Consider the following 18041-nt stretch of genomic DNA (forward strand, 5'->3'; position numbering starts at 1 on the left):
CGTTGTGGTGGTACATGCCTTTAATCCCAGCACCCAAGAGACAGAGATGGGCAGATCTCTATGAGTTCAGGCCAGCCTGGTCTACAAAATAAGTTCCAGGGCAGCCAGGACTACACAGAGAAACCCTGTCTCAGTGGGGATCTGTTAAAGAAACTGAGGCACAAAAGCACTGAGAGAAATTGTTCCAGAGCCAGCAGATCCTCAGTATTCACGGTCAGCATTCATTCACAGTCTGGAAGATTCTGTGAACTCCTGATAAGATCTAATTTGTGGCTTTGCCGAACCAGAACTCTAATGCTGTGGGTTGTGAAGCTTGCCCAGGGGAACAAGAAAGAGTCTTTGCTTGTGGGTGACCCTAGCTGGCTGGCTGCCCAGTATCCCACCCCACCCAACACTTCCTGCTTGTTAAAACGAAACCACCCTGCTAGAGTAAATGACTTGCTAGTTGAGGGGACAGACATGAAGAGGTCTAAGGTGACGGTTCTTAGTCACTAACAGGTTTTTGTGGAGTGCAGGAGACAGCCAGATGGTGTTCTGTGCTACTACCTAGATAAGCACAGAGATCAGTGAGCGGTGCATTCCATCAAAGGCCTCTAGAAACTCCACACCAAGGACAGTTAATAAGATGGCAGTTCTTAACTGAGTGGTGGTGGCGCACACCTTTGATCCCAGTACTGGGGAGGCAGAGCCAGGAGGATCTCTGTGAGTTCGAGGCCAGCCTGGTCTACAGAGCAAGTTCCAGGACAGGCTCCAAAGCTACACAGAGAAACCCTGTCTCAGGAAAAAAACAGACAAACAAAAAAGATGGCAGGAAGTTCTTCTGTAACTTTCACAGAGTGGCCCTCTGCTCCCACAATTCCACTTTTGAGTATGTTCCCAAAGAACTGAAAGCCAGGTTACCCGGCCTTTGACCAGTTTCAAATGCATAGTTCTGCAATATTGAATACTCACACCTTCTGCAGTGGTTGGCACGTTCGTGGAAGGGGACGGCCACATTTCTAGCTGAGAAGCTGAGAGGAAGGAATGTAGTCCCACAACGTCTTTCAAGGATGGTCTCCAGGTGACCTAAGGATCTCCCCTAAGGCCCTTGCTCTCTGAGAAGATTGTGGTTTGGGTCAAGATTTCCGAGGTGCCAGTCAGTGGCCACTTGGCTGTCCTTCCTGGGCAATGGGGAGGCAGAGCACTGTGGTAGGGAGCGTGAGCAAGAGTTGAGATGCTCGCTTTATGGTGGCCAGGGAGCAGAGAGAAAGAGAAAATAAAAATAGGAATGTGAGCCGACAAAGTGACCCAGCAGGTAAAGGCGTATGTCATACCCGACGACCTGAGTTCAATCCCCAGGACCCACCTGGTAGGAAAGAGCTGACTCACACAGTGTTCTCTGGCCCCCACTGTGCGGCACGCACCTCTGCATTCATGAACATGCACACACTAGATAAACAAATGAAGGAATACTTTTTAAAAAGACAACGAGCCGGGCGGGGGTGGCACACGCCTTTAATCCCAGCACTGGGAGGCAGAGCCAGGCAGATCTCTGTGAGTTCAAGGCCAGCCTGGTCTACAAAGCGAGTTCCAGGGAAGGCGCAAAGCTACAGAGAGAAACCCTCTCTCAAAAAACAAACAAACAAAACCAAATAATAATAGTAATAAAATAAAAAGACAATGGGACCAGGCGGTGGTGGCACATACCTTTAATCCCAGCACTCAGGCAGGTGGATCGCTGAGTTTGAAGGCAGCCTGGTCCAGGACAGCCAGGACTACACAGAGAAACCCTGTCTCGAAAAACAAAAACTAAATAAGTAAAATAAAGACAATGGGAATTTTCACAGCACATTCATAGCAACATTATTTAAAACAGCAAGAAAGTGGAAGTAACACAGTGTCCGGCTGTGGGCAGGTGAATGATAAACAAAAATGTGGTGAGTGAATATGTAAAGTGGAAGTGTCTTCAGCCTTAGAAAAGGGCATACTGCCACATGCCACCACATGGATGAACACGGAGGAAGCCACACTGAATGAAATGAAGGCCTTGGAGAAGGGCCCAGAGGAGTCAAACATAGAGACAGAGAGTAGAATGGGAGTTGCTGGGGGGGGGGATTACTGCCATGGGGGGAGGGCGATGGAGAATTACTGTCATGGGGGGGCGATGGAGAATTACTGTCATGGGGGGGCGATGGAGAATTACTGTCATGAGTCTGGAGTTTCAGTTTGGAAACGTGAGAGTTCTGGAGATAGCTCATGGTGAATGTACTAAGAGCTACACAACTGTGTGTTTGAAAACTATTAAGGGCATGGTAACTTCTAGAATCCTAGCTAGCCCTCAAAAGGCTGAGGCTGGAAGACTTTGGATTTGAGGCTAGCCTGGTCTGTAAGGTGAGACCCTGCCTCAAAGAAAGAAAAGAAAAGAAAAAGAAAAAGAAAAAAGGAAGAAAAACTGCATAAAATAATAATTTTGTTAGGTCTATTTTATGACAATGTGGGGGGAAGCCAGTAGTCGTGTTCAAATCATGTTAATTTGGTGTAGAAACCAGGGCACAGGAAACACGTGACCCCTGAGAGAGTTAAACGTTGAACCGGTAGAATCTTACACACACACCACATTGGCAGGATCCCCAGTTGCCAGCATCCGAGCCCCACACGGTAAGTCACAGCCTCTGGCTTCCCACTTCCCCTCCAACGAGCCCGGCAGTGTGGGACTTTTGGACTCTTTAAGTATGAAGCCTGAATTCTGATCTCTTCCTCTCTCTAAGCCTCAGAGAGGATCCCCAGAGGGAGTACCTCCATCAAAGCTTCGGAAGCTCATGTTTTTTGTCCCCAGCCCACCAACCTGGCCCCGCCTTAGTGACTGTTTCCTGTTTTTTGCTTTCTTCCTTCCCTTCCCCCTCTGGGTGGCATCCATGTAGGTGACAGATTTAGAAACATAGCCCTGGCTGGCCTGGAACTCCCAGAGCTTGCCTGATTCTACTCGGGAGTGCTGGGATTGAAGACAAGACGTGGGCCACCATACCCAACAGGGCCATGTCTTTCTTACCCTCAGGTCCACATGGGCTGTGACCTGGAAAGGGACAGTCCCTTCTCTCTCTTTCTCTCTCTCTGTTTCTCTGTCTTTGTCTCTCTTGTTTTTTTGAGACAAGATTTCTCTGTGTAGTTCTGGCTGTCCTGGAACTCACTCTAGACCTTGAACTGGACTTGAACTCAGAGAGATCCTCCTGCCCCTGCCTCCTGGGATTAAAGGTGTGTGCCACCACTGCCATCCAGTCCCCTTCTCTCAAGTGAGTACCGTGGTACTCTTCCTGAGAACCATGCAGTCAGAGACAGGAGATGTCAACGCTGTGGCCCACATTCCCACCACGCCTCCTCTTCCTTATAGATACTCAGGAATTTTCCCCTTTGTATTCTTTGTTGTTTGTTTGTTTGTTTGTTTTTTGAGACAGGGTTTCTTTGTGTAATTTTGGAGCCTGTCCTGGAACTCGCTTTGTAGACCAGGCTGGCCTTGAACTCACAGAGATCCGCCTGGCTCTGCCTCCCGAGTGCTGGGATTAAAGGCAGGTACGACTACTGCCCGGCATGAAATGTCACTAAAGCTTTCGTGGACTTAGCTCCTCAGGGGCCACTCTCTTTCCACCCACTTGCTAGAATTTTGTGTTAGTTTCTTCTCTGAAGTATTCGGTCATACAAACATGCTTTTTTTTGTTTTGTGAGATGGTTACACAGTGCCTAGCTTTCTGGATACCTTAAAACATAAACTCGTTTAAGACAGAGGTGGTGGCAACTGCCTGAAATCCTAGTGCTTGGGTGATGAAGAAAGAAGGATCAGGAGTTCAAGGCCAGCCTCAGCTGTATATCGGATTTGAGACTAGCCTGGACTACAGAAGACTCTGTCTCGACGGGGGGGGGGGGGGGGGGGGGGGGGGGATTAACTCATTTAATTCACACAACAACTCCATGAAGGAGATGTTATCCTGAATTCCATTTTACAGATGGGGGAGTGGACACAGAAAGAGACTGAATGGTTTGCCTAAGGTCACACAGACGGTAGGAAGTGAACACGTGTTTCCTGAGTCTTGGCACAAAAGTTCCTCCAGGACTCATGCATATCTAAGAGAACTGTGAATTACAGGGAGAGAGCTACTTAGCTCAGGGCTGGAGGGATGGCTCAGCGGTTAAGAGTACTTGTTGCTCTTGCGTCGGATGGGAGTTCTGTTCCCAGTGGAACTCAAGTGGTGGCTCAGGACCACCTTACCTCTGGGACATCCAACACCCTCCTCTGGTCACAAACACAAAAAATACAAAATAAGTCCGCTTTTATTCAGCTTTACAAGATAATATTGTTCTCCAGGGAACCAATATACTCTCCCATTAGTAATTGTAAAAGTTTCTATTGACCTATAACTTCTCCAAAAATTGACCTTTAGACTTCTTAACTGCCAACGTAGTGGGTGTGGTTTTCGTCTTAATTTCTGTCAAGTGACTAGTAATCTCTCTTTCCTTTGACACTGCTTTGTGGATTTGATGCACTCGGTGATGATTTAGTGTTCATTTTCCAGCCTGGGAATGGAACCCAGGACCTGTGCATGCCAGGGAAGCATTGTGCACCTCGAGCTGCGTCCCCAGCCCCTCTTGTTGATGATTGACAGTCTCGAAGTCTTGCCTAATACCCTACCCCAATGACATAATAGTTCCGATATTTTCTTGTCAATGTCCCTAACGTTCTCCTTCGCACATAAGGACTCACTGCGAATGGAATCGGGTTCTCCAATGGACGCCCCCTCCCCATCGGGTTAATCGGCTGACTCAGCCTCACGTAACAGACCTTTCTATTACGCAGCCATCCACAGTGCCACCACTGACAGGTGTTCGCCAGGTGTGTTTCTAGGGTCTAGAAACTGGGACCCACTAATTAATCTCCCTATACCTATATTAATATTTTATATTGAATCTCAATACTCAAAGAGCAAATTGCTTATCTTATTCTTTCCACATGTCTTGATCCCCTTATCTTTCCACAAACACTTTATGATCAGCTTTCAAGTTCCATGGACAACCTTATTGGGATTAACTGGAATTGCATTGAATCCACATATCAGTTGGGAAAGAAATTATCTTTCTTTCTATTTTATTACATTTTATTTTGGGGGGCACATGCAAAAGTCAGAGGACAGCCTGTGGGGTCAGTTCTCTCCTTCTACCACATGGGTCCCAAGGGTCAAACTCAGGTCATCAGCCTCTAAGTGAGCCGTCTCAGCAACCCCCACTCAAATGTCTTATGTATTCTCAAATTAAGTCTGAAAAGTTAATTTTTCTAAGATTTGGTTTACTTTGTTCCATATTTTATGGCACACATTGTTTTATAGGGTCCTTTATTTTTTATTATTGGGCAAGGAGGTTGAGAGTAGCCCAGATTGGCTTCAAACTCACCATCCACCTGTCTCAGCCATCTAAGTGGTACTGGGATTATACATCTGGTTTTTATTTATTTGTTAGTTTGTTTTTTGAGACAAGGTTTCTCGGTGTAATAACAGCCCTCGCTGTCCTGGAACTCACTCTGTAGACCAGGCTGGCCTTGAACTCAGAGATCCACTTATTTCTGCCTCACAAGTGCTGGGATTAAAGTCATGGGCCACCACCACCACCCAGCTTATTTTTATCTTTATTTATTTATTTATATATATTTTTTTTGGTTTTTTTCAAGACAGGGTTTTTCTGTGTTGTTTTGGTGCCTGTCCTGGATCTCGCTCTGTAGACCAGGCTGGCCTCAAACTCACAGAGATCTGCCTGGCTCTGCCTCCCGAGTACTGGGATTTGTTTATTTATTTTTCAATCAAGCACATTCAACTGTTCTGAAACTAATCTTCGGAACCAATCTTACAAAATGAAACTACCCTTAAGAAAACTCCTATGGGGCTGGGGATTTAGCTCAGTGGTAGAGCACTTGCCTAGCAAGCGCAAGGCCCTGGGTTCGGTCCTCAGCTCCGGAAAAAAAAAAAAAAAAAAAAAAAAAAAAAAGAAAGAAAGAAAAGAAAAGGGAAAAAAGAAAACTCCCACTTCCCCTCCCAGCCGCTGGCAGCCTCCCTTCTCCCTTCTCTTGTGTGAGCATCTTTTTATAACTGCTGTGATTCCATGTTTGTTCTGGTCATGGCTGTTTACTTTCTTTTTGAGCCTTGTCCAGAAGTTTCCTCTGACCTTCTGCTGTCTGGCCTGTTCCTCCCAAGGGTCTCCAGGGAATCTGACCCTCACAATGGCCCTTTGCCCCTGCTCTGGTGGGCTTCATCAGCTATCACAGCTGCCTGTCACTCATAGGGACTTCACTCTTTCCTAGGTATGTGACCTTGATCAAACCACTCAGCCTCTCAGTGCCTCAGTTTCTCCTTCTAGGAGATGAGAACAGTAGGAATACTTGAGCTTGTAGAGTTTCGGAGAAATTAGTTAATAATTATAGAGTGCTTTGAGAGTGCCCAGCATGAAGTAGGTTACAGCTGATGCCCTGAGACATTTCAGTCAGTGAGGAGTCACCCGCACAACAGAGGTCCCAGAAATTACAGTAAAGCTAGAAAGTCCACACCATTGGAGACCTCATAGCCTCATAACACTGTAACACATTGTCCCCAGACCCCTGGTGGCAGTATGTCAACCTACTTACTGTACTGCAGCTGCATTCAAGTGCGGCATGGACAACTACGTGCATGAAGTACGTGGTATCCTGTACCATCCAGGTTTGTGTGGACACACTACGATGCTCACACAACCACAAATTGCCTGGTGACAAATTTCTCTGAGCCTGAACTACAAAGTGAGCTCAAGGTCAGGGTGGACCACTTAGTGAGACCCTGTCTCATAATGAAAGGCACCAAGAGTGCTGGGGATGCAGCGCTGAGCACTTGCCTAGCCTGTTCGAAGCCGCAGCATCTCAGTCACCAGCACCCCAAATGGAAAACGAACTTGTTCCTTCCCTAAGGAAGGCCTGTCTGCGTTGCTGTATTATTATTACCACTAATTTTTTTTTGTTTTGTTTGTTTTTCAAGACAGGGTTTCTCTATGTAGGTTTGGTGCCTTTCCTGGAACTCTCTAGGTAGCCCAGGCTGGCCTTGAACTCACAGAGATCCTCCTGCCTCTGCCTCCCAAGTGCTGGGATTAAAGGCAGGCGCCACCACCACCCAGCTTTATTACCACTATTGTTGTTATTATTTTTATTTTATTTTATTATCCAGAGGAGGTCAGTCTCCACTGTATCACCCAGACCCTTCCAGGCGTCCTCTCCTGTTCTTAGCACTCTGTCAGCCTCATGTGAGATCAGACCCCCCTGACCCCGCTCCCCTTCTCCCGACTTCTCTCTGCTTACTCTGTCTTCCCTTCCCTTCTGGAATGATCTCAAAGCCTGGCAGCCTCATGCAGGGACTTCCCTGGGTCTAGGCTGACATCATCTGCACTAGAGAGCTATACACTCAGTCAGTACCCAGCGTGGTGAGTACCCTGGGTCCAGGCTGACATCATCTGCACTGGAGGAGAGCTGTACACACAGTGCTGAGACACAGTCAGTACCCAGCGTGGTGAGAACAGCAGACCACCATTGGGCTCTTCAACCCAGGAACCCAGGCCATTGGTTGAGCCATTGAAGTTTCCGCTGCTTGACTTCTGGGGGTGCAGTGGTCTGGGAACTGGCCTTGCATGTGGCTTCCTGATCTTAGATAATAAGTCCTCAAAACCCTGGGATAGGCCCTTCCTGGGATTCCACCAAGAAATCAGAGAGGCCTGCTTTTGCCCCACCTGTCCTGGAGAATCTAAGAACTGAGAGAGTAAGGTTGGCTACATGGTGAGCACAGCATCGCCTGGGAAGGCCTTCTATCCCATAATAGCTCACTGCCTGTGGGAAAGCCTGCCCGGAAAGCATTAGGCTCTAGCCTTCCCAGACCAAGGCCTGCCTGAAGAGTAGATGGGAAAGAAGGCACTAACGTGCCCAGAGAGAGGCCTAGGATTTGGGATGGGCTGACGCCAGTCTGTTCCCTGACTCCTGGGCCCAGGCCACTGGAGACCACTGTGGGCCCCCCTTCTGAGGTCTCTGAGACCCATGTGGGCCCTGCATTGGCCGAGCTCTCCTGGAAACTAAGCGAGACATTAAGGTGTGCAGACACAGGCAGGGCATTAGCAGGAGATGGCTGTGTTCTCACTTTGGATATTATCTTCCCAGAGATGACTACAGCAGAGGCCCGGTGGGATTCAGAGTTCCCCCCAAATCTGAGCCTTCGAGGCTTCATTCTGCCCTGTGCACAGAAATAGGAATTCCATGTACACACGCATACACACGCACACCTGAGTGCCGCACATACTTCCTTGGATGTGAGCTCCCGTTGCTCTCCTAACCCTCCACAGGGAGTAAGCCACGTGGGAGGACCGTGTTACACCCCTGCTTATCAGCTGCTTCCCAGCTTCCTCTGCCTGAATTCTTGAGGGCCTGAAGGCTTGGGAGCTGGCCTGTGCATATGGCTTCCTGATCTCAGATAATGAGAGGAAATGAGATCACTGGTTCAGAGAAGACTACGGAGGATTTCAGGCCGAGCTCCAGCCTTCACTCCCCAATCTGTGCTGTCCATCTCTCCATCTCCCTCCAGGCAGCCATCAGCTGTGCCCCTGGAGCCGACAGACCCCACAGACCCGACCTGAGATGGTGTCTTTTGCCTGCCGGAGCCTGCCTATCACCCTTCTTGCCCTGTTCTGCTACTCAGGTAAGCGGTCCCCAGGGTCCCCAGCACGTGGCGTCTTGGGGTGCGGAGTTTCACACTATTCCTTGGGCTTCAGGATGGGGAGGAGGGCATCCTGGCCACAGGGGCCTCTCCACCATGGATACAGAAGACCGTGACAGCCTGGCTTTGGTTTTTCCCATGGCCTCAGGCAGTGGCTAGAATCATGGCCTCTTGGTTACTCCATGGAATAAGCCCGGGGCTCTGAGAATGTTGATGTGACAGGGATACCAAGGTTGGTTGGTGAGCGTCGGGTGAGTAGGGGACTCAGGAAGGGACGCCAGGGTCTAAGCGAAGATGAGACTGTGCCAAAGGGGCCTCGTGAACAGCAGAGGGCAGCAGAAGACACCGCTCACTGGGACACAAAATGAAAATGAAACCCTTTGTGGGTCAAGGAGACCGGGAAGGACACCGTCCCGCCACGCGCCGAGTGAGTGCCTTGTCCCTTAGACAGCCTGCCGAGTGGTTTCAAGCCTGATTTCGCTCAGGACCCCGTACACATTAGCCCTCTCAATGGATGCCTGGGGCCCAGGGAGACACTGTGCCCAGCCCTAGGCCGCCCAGCCAGTGCGTGGCAAATGCTGAGTTCAAATCCAGCCCTGTCCACAGGGAAAGGCCCTATTTTATCACTTACAGACCGCTAGCTGACGGCTGAGGGTGCTGTGTGGGGAGGTAGAAAGCACAGGCCATGCTTAGGGGCTCTGCTGACTGGAACCTAGAACCTTCGTGGTCCTCACAGAGTGGAGGTGAGCGCTGAGGGTCCCATCTTCATATACCAGATGTCTTGCACAGGGCTGTGTGGTCAGCATAAAGAGAAGCAGGCCCAGCCTTCTAGAAGCTTCACAATGTTTATAGAGCATCAACATACACTATGAGTCATTGGTACAACAGGTCCTTTTCCTGGTAGCCTGTTCCTTTTCTGGCCTTGTCTCTCCCATTCCTCTTCCTAGCTCCTGCCATGCTGGCCCTCCATGGCTTCATGAGAGCATGCTGCCAAGGGCAGGTCTGTGAGTCAGCAGCTCCCTTTATCTGGAACATGCTCCCACAATGCATGCAGGGGTCACGACCTCCCTCCATATTTGCCCCAATGTCATTGTCTCCCCCGCTCCCCCACCCCCTGGAGCTGAGGACCGAACCCACGGCCTTGTGTTTGCTAGGCAAGCACTCTACCACTGAGCTAAATCCCCGACCCCATTATCTTTATCTTTTACTAACCATGTTATTAAAAATGGAGTCCCTCTGGGCAGTGGTGGCACATGCCTTTAATCCTAGCACTCAGGAGGCAGAGGCAGGTTTGAGGCCAGAGTTCCAGGACAGTCAGGGCTGTTACACAGAGAAATGCTGTCTCAAAAAAAAAAAAAAAGAGTCCCTCCACGACTACCTCCCCCCTCTGCCTGGAGCTCACCACTACTCCAAGGGCGTCCTGACAGTTCTCTGTGATTATGTGAGCTCAGAGCTTAACTCCGTTCTCAGAGGTGTCTTCATGACAGAGGGAACTCTGAACTGGAGCTTAAGGCAGCCGGAGATAGGCTTGAGGAATATTGACCTAGTGCTGACGGACAGAGGGACTGGAGGAAAGAACACAGGAGTCACTGGGCCTGACCCGGGAATGGGGCAGAGGGACCAAAGGTGACCTGTCTTCTTGAGCCTTAATGACATCCACTGGTTGTGGCCGCAATCCTGCCGAGCTCCTGGCCTGGCTCCAGAGAGCAGCACCTAGCTCTAATCCTTCCTTTGTTTAACCACACCTTTTGTTTCTCTTACCTTTTGTTTTTCTTACGGCTCTATGTGAATCTTGTCTGAGAGTCAAGGACCAGAGAGTCCCCCAAGGATCAAAGGCCTGTGCAAAACTTGGTTCAGGAAACCCAGAAAACCATGGTACCTGAGAAATCAAGTAATTTGCACTTGGCATTTGGTCTCTGGGAGCTCCTTTTAGGTTGCTTTGAAGATACGGAAATTAACTGGCTAAACTGTAATTAGAAATAAAAATACCCTAGGTGAAGGGATAGTGCTTCAGTCCTTAGAGGCTGAACCCCACTGCAGCCATGAAAGGCCAGATTCATTCTTAAGACGCCTCTGTGTCTTCATTCCACGGATCCTCGTGAACACACACCTGTGCTGTGACACACAGCTAAGCTGGTAATGGAGATCCCCGAGGGCGGGCATCAGAGACACCTGCTGCCTGGTGCTTTTGCTCTTACAGGGTCTGGTAAGAAGGCGTTCGAGGTCTACATATGGTCCGAGAAGCATGTAGTGGAAGCCACAGAGTCTTGGAGAGTCAACTGCAGCACCAGCTGTGAAAATCCGGAAAAGGGTGGTCTGGAGACCTCTATGAGTAAGATAATGTTGGAACAGCACCCTCAAGGCAAGTGGAAACAGTTCTTAGTCTCAAACATCTCCAATGACATGAATATCCTCTGCCATTTCACCTGTGAGAAGGAGCAGTACTCTACGGATCTCAACATCACAGTATACCGTGAGTGTCCATGCATGGGCTTCCACTCCCAGGGCGGAGCCCATGTCTACTATACAGTCCCAAAATTGTTCAGTGACCGCTCCTGGGTCTTCTCATCATGGCTCTCATCTCCCTGGGCTCCTGAACCACAAGCGGGTCAGGCCTGTGGGCTCAGGATCTGCTTATACCCTTGGGTAGACTCCATGAGTCCTCCTCCTATACTTCAGAAGCAGGTTTTGAATCTTGCTCCAAGGTCAGTCTGGCCAAGGTTTGCACAGATCTAGAAGTCAGTTCCTACCCCAGTTCAGCCACCAGAGCACTCCATGGGCATCACAAACAGTGAGAATCAGAGGAGCTAGTAGGCACCATGAGATGAAGGAACTGCTACAGAATACAGAAAAAGTGCAAGTGCCGATTTTGTCACATACACACACACACACACACACACACACACACACACACACACACACACACACACCCAAGGACCTGTGGCAAATGTATGAGCCTTGTATACATACCTGCCGGGCTAAGCCAGGATTCTCGCAATGTCTTACCTCCAGATTTTCACTGCAACCCATTACCAACATTGATGGATCAAACAATGGAAAGATGTTCTAAATCCTAGGTGGGGTGGGGGTGAGTGGAGGAGAGGTGTTCTAGTTTGAAAGGGAACCAGGATACCGCTGTAGCCCTTGTTCAGTGGATCTGGAATTACGCTGGTCATTAAACTGATTGGAGAAGTGAGGCAACCTGACCCCTGCCCCAGCTTCACGAGGAGCCAGCCTCAAGGTCAGCTCCTCAAGGGCCCACGTGCGGAAGCGCTCCCTTCCAAATGCTCACAGCACAGCCACCCAGCTCTTTAATTGGAAAATTGTGTTTAGTATTTGGAGGGATGGAGGCTGACTCTATGATCTCTGGATCTTCTCTTTGTAGCCCCCATTTCTATTTTCCAAATCATGCCCACAGAACTAGCACCCAGGACATCCTCTACCATTTACTTCTGCTTCCTCCTCCTCCTCCTCCTCCTTCCAATGAGCAGGCCAAGCCCCAGTCCACTTCCTGTCTCTCAAGTCCAGCTAGGGACCTGGGATAGCAGGAGATGGGCCCTGACCAGGTTGGGCCTGAGGGACAAAGTTCCATCCTGAGTGGCCTTCCTTCTCTGTCTCCTACAGAGCCTCCGTCTCAGGTCACCCTGAAGTTGAAGCCCCCTCGGGTGGTTGTGGGGGAAGCCTTCACCGTTGAGTGCAACGCATCAGCCGTGAAGCCACTTGAGAGCCTGACCCTTACTCTGCTCCGTGGCAGAGAGACCCTGCAAAACCAGACCTTCGAGGGAACTGAACATGAGGCCATAGCCATATTCAACAGCACAGCTCTAACAAAGAATGGTCTCAACTTCTCCTGCCAGGCTGAGCTGGACCTGCGGCCCCATGGTGGGCACATCATCCGCAGCTTCTCAGAGTCCCAGATCCTTGAAGTCTTCGGTAAGGAGACTCCATGGGCCGAGAGGGTCATAGATGGCGCTCCTTCTTAGGTTCATGGGGAAGGAAAACCCATGAACCCCACTCTTAGGTGGCTTGATGTGCATGTAGAATCCTGAGGGCTCCCTCTTACTTCCCCGATTTGCTGGGTGTCTCTCCAAGTTCCAAGCTGAACCCTAACTTTTCCAGAAGCCAGGAGAGCTCAGTTCGTGGCCTGGCCATCATTGAGCTGTGTAGTCTTGACCATGGTAGTGAGCTCTCTCTAGCTATGACCATCCTTTCTACAATGAGAAGGCTGGCTGGCCTGACCCACAGGTTCCCCAGAGCACTGCTGTTCTGTGACACTTGGTGGCCAAAGCCTGCTGTAATGAGCTTGCTTGGAACTCACTCAGCTCTGCCTGAGAAGGGGCATGGTATAAACATGACTGTGATATCCTCCAGGCCATAGTGTTGCTGGTGCTTTTACTCTTTTCTCTTTGGGGGCCCACCACCCGGCTCTCAAATAATCACGCAGAGACTTATTCTTTCTTATGAATGCCCGGCCTTAACTTGGCTTATTTTTAGCCAGCTTTTCTTAACTTAAATTATCCCATCTACCTTTTGCCTCTGGGCTTTTACCTTTCTCTATTTCTGTGTATCTTTTCTTTCCTTCTTATTTCATGTCTGGCTGTGTGGCTGGGTGGCTAGGTGGCTGGCCCCTGGCATCATCCTCTCCTTCTTTCCTCACTCCTCCTTTTTTTCCCCTTCTATTTATGCTCTCTGCCTGCCAGCCCCGCCTAACCTTTCTCCTGCCTAGCTATTGGTCATTCAGCTCTTTATTAGACCAATCAGGTGTTTTAAATAGGCAAAGTAACACAGCTTCACAGAGTTAAACAAATGCAACCTAAAAGAACGCAACGTATCTTTGCATCATTAAACAAATGTTCCACAGCATAAACACATGTAACACATCTTCAACTAATATTCCACAACGCCATGGTGTCCAGCCTCTACATACTGGGCTCAGGAGCTGCTGGAAGAGGGGTGTCTGCTCTGCCTGATGGCCTAGAGTGGAGGCCACCTTCCTTATGTGTCACTCCGGAGGCAGACACCTCAGGCCACCGCTCTCCGCTACCAGGCTGACCATGGAATGCATGAGTAGGCAAGGAGAGATGGGTGGACTCCCTGGGGTGTCTGGCACCTGAAAGTCTCTAAACCTATGATCTCTTCCCTCCCCAGAGCCTATGCCGGACAACCAGATGGTCATCATAATCGTAGTGGTGTCAATACTCCTCTTCTTATTTGTGACATCCATCCTACTCTGCTTTATCCTCGGTCAGCACTGGCACAGGAGGCGGATGGGCACCTACGGGGTGCTAGCTGCCTGGAGGAGGCTGCCCCGAGCCTTCCGGCAACGTCCTGTGTGAGCTGATGTTGCCGGGCCCCTGGTGGCTGCTGGAACTCAACATGACGCCCTCAGGGTGTGGTCCAGCACGGGCTGATGGACTGTGGCAGCACCACAAGACTCTGGGGACATTGCCTTCTTTGAGCCTCAATACAAATGCCTGGATCTCGCCCTGTGCCCTCCATGTCTGCTCCCGGGCTAACAGACAACGCCTGTGACAAGGAAGGGTACTAAGTGTCACCTGCTCACCCCGTGTCTCTTCCGTTCCTCCTGCCTCCCTGCTCTTTCCCAGGGCTTTCCAGAGCCTCTGCAGCCCAGGCCCCAGACATCTACCCACTCCATTAGCAACCAATTTCCTACTGAGGTCTCCTGAGCAGGAGGACATTGTTTGCACGTGGCCCTGGGGACCTGAGGCCGTTCCTGGTTGGATCAGGACCCAGCTCTGACTCCCCTTTCTGCCAACAGAGTCCAGTGAAAGGGGACTGGAGAAGCCGCGTCCGCCGCAGGGGTCTCCTGAGCTGGCCTTCTCCCCAACCGAGCTGCCCTCCACGGCCTTAAGGCATTTGGAGACCCAAGCCACCTTCTTCTCCCTTGCCCTATTTCAGGCCCAAGGGTGATGCAGGCACAGAGAGGAGAGAGGGAAAGGCCAGCTGGGGCTCTGGTATCAGGGCCTGACTCTGGTCCAGACAGGAAACAGTGGATCAATTGGGTTTCCGTGGCTTCTGGGTCAGGGAGGGGCTCTAAGGAGCTTTCCATGCAGAAGAGCCAGCTCAAGATAGCAGTGGAGTGGAGAGCCTGATGCCCCAGGGTAGAGGGCGTGGCTGGGGCAGAGTGGGTCAGAAGGTCTCCAGCATGGGCGCAGAGTCGCTCCAGCGTTCTGGCAGCCCTGTGCAGGAGCTGGTGAGGCCTGGTGAACGTCTGTCTTCATGGCAGGCTCTCAGCGTCATAGTAGTCTAGAGAAACAGAACCCTCGGCTTGCTCCCTCCTGCCTTGGTGGACCCCCAAGGAGGAACACAGAATGGGACAGGCAGTGACTGGCAGGAGCCCCCCTCCACAGAGCACATGGCCCTTCTGCCATCTCAGTCTGCCCCAGGTCAGGCCCCACTGACCTGAAGCTGGGGGTACATCCGCACCAACAGTCCCTGTGGCACTGGGGGGCGGGGGTGGGGGCACATCTCTCCTGAGATGGGAGAGAGAGAAGAAAGACCACGTCAGAGGCCCAGGGCGGCTTTTGAGGCTCTACCCCCAAGCCAGCTCTTTCGACCTCGACCAGGGACCTGGCCACGCCCAAAGCCCTCCAGTCTCACTTACACCTCCCCTCGCCTGGAGGCAGGGGGCTGGCGCCGGATCCCCGGGGCACCCTGCCAGGGAGGCTGGTGTGGGGGAACAGGGAGGAAAGAGGCTGGCCAGAGTGCCACGGGACCCAAGGAGGTCCCTGGGCAAGGCAAGTAGTGATGGTGGAACACCAAAGGCTGCTGCTCCTGGGCCTCCATCTCTTCCTCCACCTGTTCCTGTTGGCTGTCTGTGTAGACCTGGGGGTGTACAAAGCGAAGGGGTGTGTGTGTGAGACACAGGCTCAGCCCTCCCTGCCCCCACTGCTCCGCCTCCTCCACCTCCATCATCTCCTGTACTATTTCCTGCACGCGGTCATCAGCGGAAAGGCTACTGTCTAGTGAGCTTTCTCTGCCTGCAGTCAAGGCGCTTTGGAGACGGCCTCCCCATCACTCTGCAGAGAGAATTGAGTCTCTAAGAGGTGAAGCAACTCACCTGAATCCCCTGAGAGCTAACAAGAGGCAGTTCAGGGACTCACTGGGAGAATCCCAGCGACTCCAGCGTGGGTACCGGAAGTCTGTAAATCTGCCTTTGTTCCTGCATCTTTCTGGGCCCCTCAAGGAGGGGAGATGCTCACCACAGGGCCTCAGAGGGCCTAGGGTTAGCAGCCCTGACTCAAGATTTCCACCTCCCTCAACTCCTCACCTAGCCCCTCCTTGAACCCCTCCTGGTCTCCCAGAGCCCCTTTTCCATTGGGTCCTCCTTTCTCAGACCTCACACCCCTTACTCCCTCCATCCTGGGTCAGAATTTTACCTGGTTCTGGAGGGACGGTCCTAAGGCCACCTGCGGTCCCCCAAAGGCTCTCCTTCCCTTCCTCTGCTCCTTCACCAGGTGTACACCCATACCACGTTTCCACACCTGCTTGTCACAGCCTACCTAGCCATTCCCTCACATTCATTTGTTTGACAGACAGCAGCTGAGCCCCTAAAAAGAGTTCTGCACCAGGCTCCAGCAGTGCCTGCCCTCCTGGGACCTGAGGTACACAGAGAAATGTCCAGAAGGAAAGCTTTGGAAACAACATCTGGGTGGTAGTGGAGATTTGGGAACTCCCTTCCTATTGGAAGCTGACACCAGGCCTTGGCACACAGTAGCCGGCAAAGAGACTCAGCTAGACAGGGGTGTGGGCTAGCTTCCCGCTGCTACTCTATGCTCTTTTCTCCAGGTGGGGAACCCCCAGATAGAGCGGCACCTTGGGCCCCACCTTCACACACCTGGGGGCTGGACCACTCTGGCCCTGGGTTCAGGGCTCCGGCCACCAGCTGACTCAGCAGCAGCTGCTGCATCTGGGCATTCTGCAGCATCATGAGCTCCAGCAGGTCTGGGGAACAGGTTTCAACAGACCCAGCCACCCCGTTCCGTCCTTCCCACCCCACAGCATTTATACAGGAGGTAACCAGCTCCGGGAGGGAGGCCTCAGGTGTGTGCGGCAGAGGGGAGTCAGGAGAGCCACCCAGGGGAGTTACCTTCCTTGACTCGGCTAGGCTGAGGCAGAGGAGACGGGACAGTCCAAGGACAAGGCTGCAAGATGGTCACCCAGGGCTGGGGACATGGGTGGGGAGAAGAGGGGTGAGGCATGTCGGGAGCCCCCCACACACACTTCACCCTCCGGGTCTCTGCACCTCATGGCCTCCCTCCTCCCAGTCCGGTCTCTTCCTCTCGGTTTGGGACCTCCCTTCTCCCCACCGCATACGTGCCCCAGAGTTTACCCCATGCCAGCTCCGCAGCCTCCACCCCACCTCCCATTCAACAGCCTGTGCTCCTGGGCTCAGGCCTCACCGTGGGGGCTGCACTCTGTAATGGGGCGCCGCTCCAGCTCCCACTCCCGAGGGAGGCCATGGCCTAGCGGGTCAGTTACCTTGGCAGCTCTGGGGACGCCAGGGAGGGCTCCTCCCAGGAGCATACTGACCCGCCCAGCCCAGGATGCCTGGTGTCTGGGAAACAGCCCAAGTCTCCGCCCTGGCCCTCCTCTTCCGGATTGTGGGGTCTTTTCACCCTGGCTCTCCTCTCCCGGATTGTGGGGTCTTTGGGGATTCCGAGGCTCAGATCTCTCTTCTGGAGATCCACCTTCAGGCCCCTGTGTGGGGCTCCCCAGACTTTGACCTTACTTCTCCTGGCGCTGATGCTAACCCTGGGGGGACCCATGTTTGTTGAGTGAGAAGCTAGGGTGACTTGGTTTCCTGGCCCCATAGGAATAGAAAATTGTACAGGACCCGGCATGAGTGTGTGAGGCAGGTGAGGAGGGCAGAGCACCCGCTCACTGTCACTCTGTCAATCACTCTTAGGAGAGGGGAGTCCTAAGGACCCAGGGGTTTCTGGAGGGGGACCAGGCAGACACTGGGCAAATTCACCGGACAGGCTGCGCCTCTGGCCCACAGTGCCTGGGGGTCTTTATGTCTCCCCAGCAGATCCACTCAGTTCCTCAAAAGCTGAGCCATTCTCTGCTCCCTCAGCGGAGGGGAAGGTGGGCACTCAGGAGTCCCCAACACCGTCTTGTGTTTCCAAAGCATGCATTCTTCTGACAGGAAGTTAGCCAAGTGTCTATTGCTTAAGAACAGGTGAAGAGAGGAGATCTATTTCCGCAGCTGTGACATCCGAAGACAGGCCCTGAGCAGCAGTCAGGACAGTCCCGACAGGAAGCTGGGATTAACACCAAAGTCAC

General features: G+C 51.8%; 2 protein-coding genes and 1 long non-coding RNA gene across 4 annotated transcripts; 1 reads left to right on the forward strand and 2 right to left on the reverse strand.

Annotated features, from left to right (window-relative positions):
* Positions 1–802: 802 nt before the first annotated feature.
* On the reverse strand, positions 803–1728 carry LOC119087034. The gene is made up of 3 exons (XR_005090466.1): positions 1687–1728; positions 1346–1428; positions 803–1220 (listed from the first exon to the last, which is right to left on the reverse strand). It is a non-coding gene; the product is annotated as an uncharacterized LOC119087034 (long non-coding RNA).
* Positions 1729–2534: 806 nt separating this feature from the next.
* Icam2 (intercellular adhesion molecule 2) lies at positions 2535–14219 on the forward strand. The gene is made up of 5 exons (XM_028865190.2): positions 2535–2637; positions 8604–8717; positions 10936–11208; positions 12360–12668; positions 13884–14219. The coding sequence occupies exons 2-5, from the start codon at positions 8657–8659 to the stop codon at positions 14069–14071; spliced, it is 831 nt and encodes a 276-aa protein (XP_028721023.1). The 5' UTR covers positions 2535–2637; positions 8604–8656; the 3' UTR covers positions 14072–14219.
* A 158-nt stretch (positions 14220–14377) lies between these two features.
* On the reverse strand, positions 14378–17692 carry Prr29 (proline rich 29). Of its 2 annotated transcripts, XM_028865192.2 has the most exons (6): positions 17159–17692; positions 16846–16921; positions 16594–16700; positions 15361–15581; positions 15159–15229; positions 14378–15002 (listed from the first exon to the last, which is right to left on the reverse strand). In XM_028865192.2, the coding sequence occupies exons 1-6, from the start codon at positions 17216–17218 to the stop codon at positions 14974–14976; spliced, it is 564 nt and encodes a 187-aa protein (XP_028721025.1). In that variant the 5' UTR covers positions 17219–17692; the 3' UTR covers positions 14378–14973. The 2 variants fall into 2 exon arrangements, with proteins under 2 accessions (XP_028721025.1, XP_037056776.1); XM_037200881.1 differs by having other exon boundaries at positions 14378–15229; positions 16594–16921.
* Positions 17693–18041: the final 349 nt, after the last annotated feature.

Source organism: Peromyscus leucopus, chromosome 8b (genome assembly GCF_004664715.2).
Source record: "Peromyscus leucopus breed LL Stock chromosome 8b, UCI_PerLeu_2.1, whole genome shotgun sequence".
NCBI classification, from domain to species: domain Eukaryota; kingdom Metazoa; phylum Chordata; class Mammalia; order Rodentia; family Cricetidae; genus Peromyscus; species Peromyscus leucopus.